We start from the raw sequence: 15527 nt of genomic DNA, 5'->3' as shown, positions 1-15527 counted from the left end.
GAGAATCATAAAATATATTTAATAAAAATAATACACAGACTCCCGCACACCCCAAAATTTCTGCAGTTTATTGGTCAGAGGGAAAAAGCTGAATGTCCAAAATGTCAAGCACAAGATGCAGACCTAATCCATACGCTATGGGATTGCCGACAGACTCAGAAACTATGGGGAGAGATTTTTATTAAAATAGAACAACAATTTAAGCTTAATATAATCTGAGATGTGAGAAAAGCAATCCTTGGGATAAGGATGAGAAAGTTTAAAAATAATATCATAATTAATAAATTATTGGGAATAGCTAAAATATTCATTCTTAGGAAATGGTTTGCCCCCTCAGGAACTAATATAAAGAAATGGTGTAAATTGGTTGAGAGAACTAAGATTTAAGACATTATCAAAAACAAGAAAGAAACAAGAATAGAGAAGAAAGTATGTGTGAGATGGAAGGATTGGAAGGGATAAGGCAAAGCGGCTGGTTGGGAAGGGGTGGGGGATAGACAAGCTAGTAGGGGGGGAGGAGAGAGGGCTGGGAAGTAATATGGGGGTGGGGGAAGAAAGATCTACGCACAAATGTGTTTTACACCACAAGTGTAAGGATCCGGACTGGTAGCAGGAAGCGGTACTGGTTGTGGATCCCCTGTGTCAATGAGGGAATGGCGTGGACCGTAGCGGAGGATCGGTTCTAAGTAGTTACTGGTTTTCACCAGAGCCCGCCGCAAAGCGGGATGGTCTTGCTGCGGCAGTAACTACCAGGTTGTGTCCTCCGGTTGCGGCTCAACCTCACTAACTGCTGAGACAGGCGTAGTACAGAAGGGACAGGCAGAGGCGTAGTCAGACATAGAAAAAGGTCAGGGCAGGCAGCACAGATTCAGAGGCGGTAGTCGTTAGCAACGGGTTCGGCAACAGGCAAGGAATACACAGTAAACGCTTTCTCTTGGGCACTGAGGCAACAAAGATCCGGCTAGTGCAGGAAGGGGCAGGATACATTTATAGGGACAGCTTTATATTGGATTGGGCCAGGCACTGGCCCTTTAAACCTTACACAGCCGGCGCGCGCGCGCGCGCGCCCTATAGTGCAGGCCCTATAGTGCAGGGCGCCGGGAACCACGTGACCGGGGAGAAGAGGAGAGAGTCAGAGCGGGTGCGGGTAAGTGAGAATGGGACGTGGGACGCGCGCGGGGACATCCCGCAGCGCGGACCGCGTCCCCGCCGGTGACAGAAACGGAGTGTCCCCGGTCAGTGAGTCTGACCGGGGCACTCTGCGGGGACAAACGCAGTGAGCGCTCAGTCCAGGAGCAGGGGCCGGAGCACTCAGCGTTACAACAAGGTTATGTTAAAGATATGCTGTCATTCTTAACATTTTTGTATATGAGAAAAAAAAATATATGGAATTAGAAAAGGTTTGAAGAGGATCACCTGAATTTTTCTTTGTCTTGTCATATCACCCACAAATATGTGGAATATTTTAATAAAGCAAGATTTTACCCTCACAAAAAAAAAAAAAAAAAAAAGACATTTGGCTGTGTCATTCAGCCACTATATGGTCTCCTTATGCTGATGGCACCTTAAATTAAACTTTTACATTTTTAATATATCTAAAATCTTCAATTTCTAATTTCAAAAATATCTTTAATCTTCTGTATTGTGAGGCCCTATGGTCTTGTCATTCAGTTGCCACCTCCAGACTGGGTTGTTCTGCCACTATATGGTCTCCTTGTGCTGCCACCAATTCCAGACTGTGTCATTCTACCAGATTATGGTCTCCTCGTGCTGTTTTGTGGTCATACAGCATTAGTTCAAAGTAAACACCGGGACATTAAACTTGGGAATCTAATATAAATCTTAAATGTAAATAAAAAAAAAAAAAACAATGTAATCTTTTCAAGGCTGAGGCCCTATGGTCATCTACGTCGTATTACCTGTGGAATTTTCTCAAGAATCCAATGAAACAGCTTGGAGCAATGAAACAGCTTGGAGCAATGAAACAGCTTGGAGCACAACTGATTAAATGAAACATTCGCACTTTCATAGTCAGGGGGGCATTGAGAGGCAGGGCTTGGAACAGGTGGTATCTCGTCTGGGGGAGGACCGCCAGCTCGATGCTCACCAGAATGGGTATTTCAAATACATAACTGCCAGGAATGCGCTATTACATTTCAAGAGCTCGCACCCCCTCCATGTGAAGAAGAGCATCCCCTTTTCTCAATTCCTCCGTCTCCGTAGGATTTATAGCAATGATGAAGCGTTTGAGAACCAGGCCCAAGATCTTAGAAAGCGCTTTATAGCACGTCAATACCCTGTCAACATCATTGATACTGCTCTCCAACAGGTCAGACATAGGAGTAGATCCGACCTCTTATGTAACAAGTATAAACGCACTGAATCCCCAACACATTTTAGTTTTTCCCTCAAAAATTCCAACATGAACAAACAGGTGGCCAGTGCCATACAGCGCCATTGGTTCATTTTGGAATCTGATCAGGACCTGAATGAAGTTGCTCAACAATCCCCTTTAATCACCTACAGAAAGAATGTCACTATAGGAGACAAACTAAAGAAATTGAAGAATTGAAGAATGATGACCAGATTTGTCCAAATAGCAACTGGCTCACCAGTAGTCTCCTTAAGGGTAACTACCCCTGTAGGAGGTGCCACTATTGTAGGCACATACACATGGGTAGTACGTTAACTATAGGAGGATGGTTTCACCGGGTAAACAAAACGATTTTATGCAGATCCACCCACGTGGTTTATGCGTTTATGCTCTTCTCTGCCCTTTCGGCAGCTAAAAGTGTGGTTCCGTGAGCACCTTCGCTCCATTCGGACCAGACTTGGTGCTCCCAGGTTCATTGCTCACATGAACCAAGCTCACAACGGCAATTATGATGAACTTGAATTTTTGGGCTTAGAAAGAACATTACCATAAAAAAATGGAGGTGACAGAGGAAGACTCCTCCTCCAGCGAGAAGCCCGCTGGATAGTAGTGCGCCTAAATGCTATAGGCAATGCTGGTTTTAATGACCGTAATGAATTTGGTGCATTTTTGTGATTTCCATTAATATACCTATTGATGGTTACCTTGTCTTGTTGCATCTTCATTATACCCTTAGCAACTTGTTGTAGTTATGTTTGTTGTTCCAGTGCTCCGGTCACGTGACCATGCTTGCGGTCACATGACTCGGTTGCTCACCATGTTTCCAGGCGACTGTCTGACGCCGCCCTTATATACAGGAGTGCGGCGACAGAAGACGTAATTCCGGCCAGAGGAAGTTGTCAGGATCCGGACTGGTATGCGGGGAGGACGCGGGTAGTGGATCCTTTGTACCAGAGAGGCGATGGCATGGGCCGTACCAGGGGAACGGAATCTAAGGGATTACTGGTTTTCACCAGAGCCCGCCGCAAAGCGGGATGGACTTGCTGCGGCAGGTAGACCCCAGGTCGTTCCACCCGGTAGCGACTCAACCCCTCTGGCGGCTGAAACAGGCGTGGGACACAAGGACAAGGCAAAGGCAAGGTCAGACGTAGCAGAAGGTCAGGGCAGGTGGCAACGGTTCGTAGTCAGGGGCAACAGCAAGGGTCTAGATACACAGGCAATGGGCTCACAAAAACGCTTTCGCTGGCACAAGGCAACAAGATCAGGCAAGGACAGGAAGGGGAAGAGGGTTTTTATGAAAAATGGGAGTGATTACACTGATTGGGCCAGGCACCAATTAGTGGTGCACTGGCCCTTTAAATTTCGGTACGCCGGCGCGCGCGCGCCCTAGAAAGCGGGGCCGCGCGTGCCGGGACGGAACAGAAGGAGGACGGGGCAGGTGAGAGGATTGGACAGGGACCCGGAGCGCTCTGTGTTACAGAAGTGCACATAGACGCACAAAACAACTTGTTCCGGGTCCCCCCTCTCCACCTTGCTCCCCTGCCTGTAACATCACGTCCATGACCGGATGAAAACAAAGCCCTGGATGGTCAGTGCGGCTTCTGTCTTATTTGTCTCCGCTTTATGCTTCTTGTATAAGCTCCGCACCTTCGCTACAGGCTACTTGACAGTCCAGCTCCGTTCCATGTGTCGCTGCATGTCTTAGTGGCTGCTTAGTTACGTATGTGTCGGCCTTCTGTCCTTTTTTGGCTACCACATTATTAAGTTGTTGCACCTCCCACACCCCCCTGCCGGATCTGTAGGCAAAACAGGCTATGGGAACGCTTTCTCATAGGCAATGAGCACTGAAGATCCGGCAGGGGTGTGTGGGAGGTGCAACAATTTTATAATGTGCTGTTCAGGTGCATTACTAATTATGGGAGTACTGGCCCTTTAAATTTCAGAGCACCAGCGTGCAAGCGTTCCCATAGCCTGTTTTGCCTACCCATGTTTCCAGACCCTCCTGCTATGTTTATTGACTCCGAACCTTTGCCGCCTTCCTTGACCTTCTGCTATGTTGTCTACGCCTCTGTCTCATCCTCCTGTACCTCGCCTTGCCCAGTTACCTGTGTGGTCGAGCCGTGTCGGGGGTAGCGACCTGGGTGTCGCCTGCAGCAGCAAATCCATCCTGCTTTGCGGCAGGCTCTGGTGAAGACCAGCGGCACCTTAGACTCCGCTCCCCGATACGGTCCGAGTCATCAGCCATACAGGTAGAGGATCCACTACCAGCTCCGTGACAGCCCGCTACCAGGTTCATGACAGCAAGATCCGGCCGTGGATCCAACTGGGGTTCCTCTGCTTGACAACTCGGATCTTGCACCTATCGTGGCGCTTCAGTCCCAGCAGTTGGCCCAGCAGGCACAGCAGCTTAAACAGCTAACCGCCATGATGCAGCAGTTGCTTTCTGTTCAGCAGCAACAGTCACAGCCTCAGCCTCCTCCTCCAGCTACAATACAGCCTCACGCTGCTACAGTCTCCTCCGCTGAGACAGCTCTGCTGAATCTTTCTCAGGGCAAACCCACTGTGGGCGAATATGCCATCCAGTTCCGAACCCTGGCGTCCGAATTGTTCTGGAATAATGAAGCCCTCTGCACAACTTTCAAGAGAGGATTATCCAGCCAAATTAAGGATGTCCTCGCAGCCCGGGAATTGCCATCTACCTTGAACAAACTGATACAATTGGCATCCCGGATTGATATCCGTTTCTCTGAGAGGGAAACGCTCGCACCTAGGGTTTGTAGGACAGGCCTCCCTAGGTGTGAATTAATCCTCTCCACATTTAAATTTGACAGTCCAGCTCTTTCTTCCCTCCTAAGAGACTCAGGCTCTCCAGGAAATGTATTGATCCCTCCTTTGTGCATAAGTATCGTCTGCCTGTGTCCAGCCTTCTGAAACATTGCCTCCACACCGTCCCAACGATTGCCCTATAGATTTACTGCCCGGCACCACTCCTCCCAGAGGCAGAATTTACCCCTTGTCTGTTCCAGAAACCCAGGCCATGGCAGACTACATCCAAAAAAATCTTCGGAAGGGATTTATCAGGAAGTCCTCTTCTTCTGCCGGGGCAGGGTTCTTCTTCGTTGAGAAAAAAGACGGTTCTTTGCAACCTTGTATTGACTACCGTGGGTTAAATAAAATTACTGTAAAGAACCGCTATCCACTACCTCTAATCTCGGAATTATTTGATCTCCGGAAAGGTGCCAAAATCTCCCCAAAACTTGATCTGCATTGGGCATACAATTTGATTTGCATCCGTAAAGGGGACGAATGGAAGACCGCGTTTAATACCCGTGATGGACATTTCGAGTATCTTGTCATGCCATTTGGACTCTGTAATGCTCCAGCAGTCTTTCAGGAGTTCGTCAACGATATTTTTCGAGATCTTCTATACTCCTGTGTCGTAGTCTATTTGGATAACATACTCATCTATTCGTCCAATCCTCAATCCCATCGCTCTCATCTCTGCCAAGTCTTACAGCGTCTCCAGGAAAATCGTCTCTATGCCAAACTGGAGAAATGCACTTTTGAAAAAAACAGTCTTCGTTCTTGGGCTATATTGTTACAAGTGAAGGTCTCCAGAGGGATCCCAACAAGTTGTCCTCTGCTCTAGACTGGCCTCAACCTTCTGCTTTGAAAGCGACCCAGCGCTTCCTTGGTTTTGCCAACTACTATCAACAATTTATACCACATTACTCTACTCTGGTAGCTCCCATCGTCTCCCTTACCAAGAAGGCGGCTAATCCAAGGGTTTGGACACCAGATGCTTAAGAAGCTTTCAAACAGTTGAAGTCCGCCTTTGCTTCTGCTCCTGTTTTATTCAGACCTGATCCTAACAAGCCATTTTTCTTGGAAACGGATGCTTCCTCAGTAGGAGCAGGTGCAGTTTTAATACAAAAGACTACTAAAGGGAGAACTATAACCTGCGGCTTTCTCTCTAAAACCTTCACCCCTGCAGAGAGAAACTATACTATCGGAGATCGCGAGCTCCTAGCCATCAAACTGGCCTTAGAAGAGTGGCGTCACCTCGTGGAAGCTTCGGTACTTACTGTCACCATTTATTCAGACCACAAAAATCTACTTTATCTTTAGTCAGCCCATCGTCTCAACCGACGACAGGCCCGATGGTCTTAATTTTTCCCCAGATTCCACTTCTTCATCCACTTCCGCCCTGCAGAAAAGATGTCCGTGCTGACGCTCTGTACAGGTCTTCAGATGTGCACGACGGTGATTCTCTTCCACAGCATATTATCCCGCCGGAGCGTCTCATTTCTACAGCACCAGCAAGTCTCCAACACCTGCCTCCTGGAAAAACTTACATATCACCTCGTATGAAACTCTGAGTCTTGAAATGGGGACATTCTTCTCTTCTGGCTGGCTATCCTGGTATTCGTAAGACCCTACAGCTCATCTCAAGACATTACTGGTGGTCAACTTTGAAAAAGGATGTCGTTGATTTTGTTCTGTCCTGTCCAGTCTGGACCCTTGCCCGTTCCTTATCTACCTTGGTCTGACATTGCCATTGATTTCATTACAGATCTTACTTCTTACCAAGGTAATACTGTCATGTGGGTGGTAGTAGATCGTTTTTCTAAAATGCTGGCTGGTCTACCATCAGCACCATAACTTGCCAAGCTTTTTCTGCATCATATCTTTCATTTGCATGGACTTCCTTCCCATATTGTCTACGACTGAGGGGTTCAGTTTGTCTCTAAATACTGGCAGGCCCTGTGTTCACGTCTACAAATCAAGTTGGATTTCTCAGCAGCTTACCATCCTCAATCCAATGGACAGGTCGAGAGGGTAAATCAGGTGTTGGGAGACTATCAATGCCATTTTATTTCTGAGCATCACGATGATTAGGTCGATCTGCTACCATGGCTGAATTTTCCTACAACCACAAAGATTCCGATTCCTCTGGTGCTTCTCCCTTCTTTGTGGTCTATGGACTTCACCCTCGTCCTCCTCATCCTTTGTCATCTTCCTCTGGAGTTCCTGCCGTTGATGAATAAGTACAGAATTTTTCTTCCATCTGGCAAAAGACACGTCTTTCCCTTCTACAGGCTACTTCGCGCATGAAAGTTCAGGCAGACAAGAAGAGATGTCCTGCTCCTGAATTTTCTCCTGGTGACAAAGTCTGGCTATCCACTAAATATATCCGTTTCAAGATACCCAGTTATAAATTAGGTCCTCATTCTGTGGGTCCCTATAAAGTCAAGAAACGGCTCAATCCTGTGGCATATTCCCTTCATCTTCCCTCCTCTCTCCGGATCTCGAACTCCTTCCATGTTTCTCTCCTGAATCCAGCCATCTTCAACCGTTTTTCTCCAAGGGACATCTCTCCTGCTCCCATCTCTGGTACCCCAGATGTGTATGTTGTAAAGGAAATCTTTGACTCTAAGTTCCTCAGAGGAAAACACTTTTTTCTGGTTGATTGGGAAGGTTTTGGTCTGGAGGAAGGTCTTTGGAGCCGCAGGACAATATTCTGGACAAAGACCTGCTCAAGAAATTCCTTAGCCGCAAAAGGAGGGGGAGGGGGTTACTGTTACAACCGCACATGTCGGCCACGAGCGCACTGTCCCTGCTCCCGGTGGGGCCGGGATTCACATTGTGGAACGCACCCTCATGCGACTCCTGGCCCGTCACTTACCTCGTTCCTCTGCTGACTCCTCTACTGTGTCTCAGCTCCAGTGCACGTATCCCCTTCTCCTATGGCGCGCGCACTGGTGCACTGAGATTTAAAGGGCCAGTACGCCCATTATTTGTAATGCACCTGAACAGCACATTATAAAGTTGTTGCACCTCCCACACCCCCTGCACGATCTTAAGTGCTCAATGCCTAAGTGAAAGCATTCCCATAGCCTGTTTTGCCTACCCATGTTTCCAGACCCTCCTGCTACGTTTATTGACTCAGAACCTTTGCCGCCTGCCTTGACCTTCTGCTACGTTGACTACGCCTCTGTCTCATCCTCCTGTACCTCATCTTGCCCAGTTACCTGAGTGGTCAAGCCGTGTCGGGGGTAGCGACCTGGGTGTTGCCTGCTGCAGCACATCCATCCTGCTTTGTATCGGGCTCTGGTTAAGACCAGCGGCACCTTGGACTCCGCTCCCCGATGCGGTCCGAGTCATCAGGCACACAGGTAGAGGATCCACTATCAGCTCCGTGACAGCCCACTATCAGGTGCGTGACAACTCATATGCCTACCTAGATACAGTTAACACTCTAAGTGGTGGTGGCCCCAACTTGGCAGTGGTCCATTCCTCACTAAGTGCCTAGGAGGGAGAGTAGTAAACTAGCCACATCAGCAACAAACAGGCACCTCACAGAGGAAGCCAAAGCCAAAAGAGTAGTCAATGCCAGAAGAGAGGGTCAGAGGCACAGTCAGAAACCAAAGAACTGTCAATAGTCCAGCCAGAGAGTAGAGTGAATCACAAGGAGGGAACGTCAGAAGCAAAAATCAGGAGACAAGGCAAAAACCAATTAAATAGGCTAAAAAGTCAGAATACAGAAGAATCATAGAAAATGCATGTGAGGAATACAGGGAAACCAATGATAGGTGTCTGTGGCTAGCAGAATGCATTTTTCAATCTGGCATCTCTCAGCTAATGAGGGACCTCAATACCAAACCTGATTGGACCAGCATCCAAGCTCCCCGATAGGCTTACCAGTCTTGCTGTTAGTGAGTGTTGTAATCATAGATATAGAGCGGTGCCATCGGCACCAGGGAAGGCATTGATCCAAGGTCATCACTGTAGTGCGGGGAGATTAATATGTTACATAACCTTTGCCCAACCAGTTGGATAGAAAGGACTGATTCCTAATTATGGCCCTTGTTTCAGACCATTATTTTTCAGAGCCTAAGCTGAATAAACAAAAAAAAAAGAAAATCTTGTGGGCAAAGCCCGACATCAATCTACAAAACATACAAATAAAAATTCTCTCTTATTGACGATGCCACGCAATGCCTTACAGGACTGCAATAAAGCTCACAATGAGCCTCCATCCTGTGGCCATGAATACGAGGTTAGTTTTATATAGAACATAATTACCCCAGAGCACATAGCCTGGGGTACAGATAATATCCCTATATGGTGGGATTCCCCAAAACATAACTTTTATTGTTATGTATTAAATATATAAACAAAAAGAAGGTGCTCAAAATGAATTTAAAACTGCATGTACTATATGCTCATAGAGGGGCATTTACTAATCTTTTACTATGTAGTCTGGTTTTTACCCTGTTTTTTTCTACTTCATTTTTGACTATGTGCGACAAATTTACTAAATTGTTGCACGGCATTAATAAATTTGGCACACATAGGCAAAAGTGGGAAATTTACTTCATGTAGAAGAAAAAATAGTCTGTTCCTTTTTCCTGCTGTCTGAATAGGTTTGGCTGCTGGTTTCCTTCTGGATCTTTTGTTTTTGAGTTTTTTTTTAGCTTTTTCACCACATCTAAATAATTCAATAACTACAGTGGTCCCTCAAGTTACAATATTAATTGGTTCCAGGAAAACCATTGTAAGTTGAAACCATTGTATGTTGAGACCATAACTCTATGGAAACGGGGTAATTGGTTCGAAAGGCACCAAAATGTCATCCAAAAATAGGAAAAGTGAAAATTAAAGAAAAATAAGTAGATTACTAATATAGATAAAGCAAATCCTTACATATAAAAGTAATAAAGATCTGCTGGGAGCTGTAAATTACTGTCTATGTCAGTGTTTCCCAAGCAGTGTTTCCCAAGTGTTTCCCAAACAGCCTCCAGCTGTTGCAAAACTATAACTCCCAGCATGCCTGGACAGCCAAAGGCTGTCCGGGCATGCTGGGAGTTGTAGTTTTGCAAAAGATGGGGCCACCCTGCTTGGGAAACACTGGTTTATGTAGAGGACAGGAGCTTCTTCAGGGGTCCTGTACAGTACAGGCAATGTCCCAAACAAGTAATGGAGTCGCCCTCACCTGGTGTCCAAAAGAGCAGCTAACCCTGATACAGGTAAAGTGTACAGAACATGTAATACCAGACACCAGTCAGTGCATACACTTCAGTAATACAGGGGTTTTACCAGTGAATGCCCATTTTGATTGGTTGGTTCTTCCGGCCATTGACACGTTTCACAGATCTGGACTGTCTGTAGTATTGTATGTTGAGTCTGGTTTCAACTTACGATGGTCCAGAAAAGACCATTGTATGTTGAAACTATTGTATGTTGAGGCCATTGTAAGTTGAGGGATCACTGTAAATTGTAGTCATGGCTCAGAAGTGGTAAACGGCGTTTAGTGTGTGTGTGTGTGTGTGTGTGTGTGTGTTTATAAAAAAATTTTATCACAGTTTTTTTCTCCCTAAATGTACTTACACTTTTTTTTTGGTTACTTCTTCTACAGATCCATGTATCCTGTGGACTCCTTCGGATTCGGTGGACTACTTCGACGACCAGTGTTTTTCTTTGCTTGATGTTAATAAAATGGTTAACGAGGGCTTGTGGGGGAGTGTTTTTTTGTAATAAATTTTTTTTTAAACCTGTTGTGTTTTTTTTTTATTTTACTTTACTAGACAGGCTTAGTAGTGGAAGCTGTCTTATAGACTGAGTCCGTTACTAAGCCGGGCTTAGCGTTAGCCACAAAAACAGCTAGCGCTAACCCCCAATTATTACCCCGGTACCCAACACCACAGGGGTGCCGGGAAGAGCCGGTACCAACAGGCCCGGAGCGTCAAAAATGGCGCTCCTGGGCCTAGGCGGTAGCAGGCTGGCGTTATTTAGGTTGGGGAGGGCCAGTAACAATGGTCCTCGCCCACCCTGGTAACGTCAGGCTGTTACTGTTTGGTTGGTATTTGGCTGAGAATAAAAATAGGGGGACCCTATTCGTTTTTTTAATATATTTAATTATTTATTATTTATTTATTAATTATTTATATAAAAAAAAAAAAACATAGGGTCCCCCCTATTTTCATTCTCAGCCAAATACCAACCAAACAGTAACAGCCTGACGTTTCCAGGGTGGGAGAGGACCATTGTTACTGGCCCTCCCCAGCCTAAATAACGCCAGCCTGTTACCGCCTAGGCCCAGGAGCGCCATTTTTGACGCTCCAGGCCTGTTGGTATCGGCTCTTCCCGGCACCCCTGAGGCATTGGGTACCGGGGTAATAATAGGGGGTTAGCGCTAGCTGTTTTTGTGGCTAGCGCTAAGCCCAGGTTAGTAATGGACTCTGTCTATAAGACAGCTTCCACTACTAAGCCTGTCTAGTAAAGTAAGAAAAAAACACAACAGGTTTTAAAAATGTTTTATTACAAAAAACACTCCCCCACAAGCCCTCGTTAACCATTTTATTAAAATCAAACAAAGAAAAACGCTGGTCATCGAAGTAGTCCACCGAATCCGAAGGAGTCCACAGGATACACGGATCTGAAATGAGAAGAAAACAAAAAAAATAGGTTAGTACATTTATTATCACCTGCTCACATATCTCCCGCCCGCACGACTACAACTGCCAGCATGCCCTTACAGTAAGGACTTGCTGGGAGTTGTAGTTGTGTGGTGCAGGAGATGTGTGGCAAGTGACAAGCTTGTCCCCTGCCCCCAGCTGCAGGACTACAACTCCCAGCATGCCCTTACAGTAAGGTGGGGCGGAGGCGGGGTACAGTGTTTCCCAACCTGGGACTTGTAGTTTTGCAACATCTGGAGGCACCCTGGTTGGGAAACACTGTTTTAGGCCAGTGTTTCCCAACCAGGGTGCCTCCAGATGTTGCAAAACTACAAGCCCCAGCATGCCTGCACAGTCAAAGGCTGTCTAGGCATGCTGGGAGTTGTAGTCTTGCAACATCTGGAGGCAACCTGGTTGGGAAACACTGGCCTAAAAAAGTGTTTCCCAACCAAGGTGCCTCCAGATGTTGCAAAACTACAAGTCCCAGCATGCCTAGACAGCCTTTGACTGTCCAGGCATGCTGGGACTTGTAGTTTTGCAACATCTGGAGGCAACCTGGCTGGGAAACACTGGCCTAAAACAGTGTTTCCCAACCAGGGTGCCTCCAGATGTTGCAAAACTACAACTCCCAGCATGCCGGGAGTTGTAGTCTTGCAACATCTGGAGGCACCCTGGTTGAGAAGCTTGGGCAACTTACCGGCTTCCGTAGGATCCAGCGCTGCGCGACACTTCCGCGCGACAGTGCCACGCGACGATCTCCGACAGCGATCGTCGCTGGAGCCTCGGAAGGATAAGTAAACGTCTTCGCCGGTCCCCTTCAGCTGTTTCGTTTTGCAACAGCTGGAGGATTACAGTTTACAGACCACTAACCAGTGGTCTGCAAACTGTGGCCCTTCAGCTGTTGCAAAACTACAACACCCAGCATGCCCTGACAGCCAAAGCCTATGGCTCTCAGGGCAGGAGATTACAGTGCAGCCGCCCGGGCTCCTCATACGGCCTCCCCGCTACCCCCCCCCCACCTTGTCTCCCGCCCGGGCTCCTCATACGGCCTCCCCGCTAAACCCACCCCCCCTCGTGTCCCCCGCCCGGGCTCCTCATACGGCCTCCCCGCTACCCCCCCCTTGTCTCCCGCCCGCGCCGCTCAGCTCCCGCTGCTACAAGACTACAACTCCCAGCGTGTCCTCACAGTAAGGGCATGCTGGGACTTGTAGTCTTGCAACAGCAGACAGATGGGAGTTGTGTGGCGCTGGCAGGTGAGAGGGGGGGATGTAAATCACTGCAGTGTCCCGGTAGCGCAGTGAGGGTAGCGGGGAGAAAGTATGTCTGAGCCCGGGCGGCAGTAGCTTTTCCTGCTCCATGTTGGAGCTGGAGTAAATTTAGTCAATTTTTACGGCCGTTGCGACAGTTTATTGCGCAACTGCGACTGTTGCAGTTAATAAATTCCTGACCACTGCAAGTAAAAACTGAAAACTTGCGTAAACTAAGAGGGAATAAAAAATTGACTTTCTAGCTCTTGCTAGGGAAAGTCGCACAATTTATAGGGTAGGCGCAATTGCGACAATTTTGCGCCAAAAATAGTCAGAAAAAAATGACTAAACCCCTTAGTAAATGCCCCTCATTGACGGCATATTGCCAGGTATAAGAATGGAGTTCCTCCTGGCAATATGCAGTTAATGAGCATATAGTACATGCAGTTTTAAATTCATTTTGAGCACCTTCTTTTTGTTTATATATATTTAATACATAACAATAAAAATTATGTTTTAGGGAATCCCACCATATAGGGATATCTGTACCCCGGGCTACGTGCTCTGGGGTAATTGTGTTCTTAAGTTAATCAGATCCCAGATCTCCCTTTGGGGACATTTGTGATCATCAGTTTTATATAGAAGATTTGTGTTTAATTCTATTTATGCATTACCTATACTTAATATTGTAGATAATTTACCAAATCAACCATTTATGAAGTGTTTCCTGTACAGCTTTCCTAATGTCCTTATTCCTCAGACTGTATATAATAGGGTTGAACATAGAAGTAAACACAGTATATAGCAGGGAGAGGATTTTACTCATGGTCAGTGTTCGGCCTTTTGTTGGGACCATATAAACACTGAGCAATGTCCCATAGAATATGGAGACCACAATGAGGTGGGAGCTACAGGTGGAGAAGGCTTTCTGTCTACCAGTATTGGATGGGATCCTTAGGATTGCTAAAACTATATAATTATAAGACACTATAATGATTATAGATGGAATAAAGACAACTGGAATACTCAATAAATACATCACCAAGTGAACATTGAAGGTGTCAGAACAGGAAAGTTCTAGTAAAGGGACAAGGTCACAGAAGAAATGGTCAATGATGTTTGATCCACAGAAGTCAAGTTTTGCTGTTATTATGATGTAAATCAAAACACCGAAAGATCCAAACAACCAACAGGTGACGGTCAGTATAACACAATGTCCACTTGTCATGATAGAGGAGTAATGGAGAGGATTACAGATGGCCACATATCTGTCATAAGACATCACAGCCAGGAGAAGACATTCAAATGTTCCTGAGGAGCAGAAGAAATATAACTGAACGATGCAACCAATAAAAGTCATGGTCCCCCCATTATTCAGTAGGATGTGAAACATGTTGGGGACAATATCTGTGGTCAACAAGATGTCACTGATGGACAGATGTGAGATGAAGAAGTACATTGGGGTGTGGAGGTTCTTGCTGGTGGACACCAGGGTGATGATCAGGAGATTCCCAAATATTATCAGATAATAAACCACAAGGAACAGACAGAACAGGAAAAGTCTTAACCCTCGACTGACCTGAAATCCTAAGAGAAGGAACTCTGTGACCTCTGTCCTGTTGTTTTCCTGCGTATAGATATATAGAGTGTTAAAAGCCAAAACGAAAAGACTCTTGACATAACCAGACTTACAATGGACTTTATACATGGGGTAGACAAAATGCATATTATATTGTGCATTTATATCATTGCATTGTTCTAAAATGACATTACTACTTTGCTGGCATTGTAAAGTACTTTTGCACTATGGAAGAAATGGGCAATAATTATCGGGTGTCAACCACCACAAGCACCTACAATGGGTGTGTGGGCACCAGAACTGGAACATGGAACCATGGAAGAAGGAGGCCTGGTGTGATAAAAAAAAAAAATCAAATCATATTAATGGGCAGATGTGTGTGCATCCCTTCTCTTAGATGGTACCAGGATGTACTATGTGAAGTAGGTAAGTCATCTGAAACAGTGTGAATGCTCTGGGCAATGTTCGTCCAGAAAACCTTGGATCCCGGCATTGTGTGGATTTTACTGACACATGTACCACCCACCTAAGTATTGTACAGACCAAGTCATCCTCTTCAGGGCAGGAGCATTTTATGATAACAGTAGCCTCTGCCCCAGCACCTATGGGATATGCTGGACAAAAAAGCTGCATCATGGAGATCACACCTCCAGGAAAAATTCTACTGCTAAAATCTTGGTGCAGGACATCCCAGGACACATCCATGGGTCTTGTATAGTCCAGACCTCGATAGGTCAGATGTTTTGGAGACATGACGGGGACCTATACAACAGTAGGCTGGTAGTTTTATTATGATGGCTGATCTGTGTATATTGATGATAATGTGTTACTTGGTAAAAAGTATAAAAGTATTTCTTGTGTATTATTAT

General features: G+C 46.1%; 1 protein-coding gene across 1 annotated transcript; it reads right to left on the bottom strand.

Annotated features, from left to right (window-relative positions):
- Window positions 1–13776: 13776 nt before the first annotated feature.
- LOC130367170 (olfactory receptor 1009-like) lies at window positions 13777–14787 on the bottom strand. The gene has a single exon (XM_056569574.1). The coding sequence runs from the start codon at window positions 14785–14787 to the stop codon at window positions 13777–13779; it is 1011 nt and encodes a 336-aa protein (XP_056425549.1).
- Between the last annotated feature and the right edge of the window lie 740 nt (window positions 14788–15527).

Source organism: Hyla sarda, chromosome 4 (assembly GCF_029499605.1).
Source record: "Hyla sarda isolate aHylSar1 chromosome 4, aHylSar1.hap1, whole genome shotgun sequence".
NCBI lineage: Eukaryota > Metazoa > Chordata > Amphibia > Anura > Hylidae > Hyla > Hyla sarda.
Note: the sequence above shows the minus strand (reverse complement) of the source record. Positions and strands in the feature narration are given on the sequence as shown.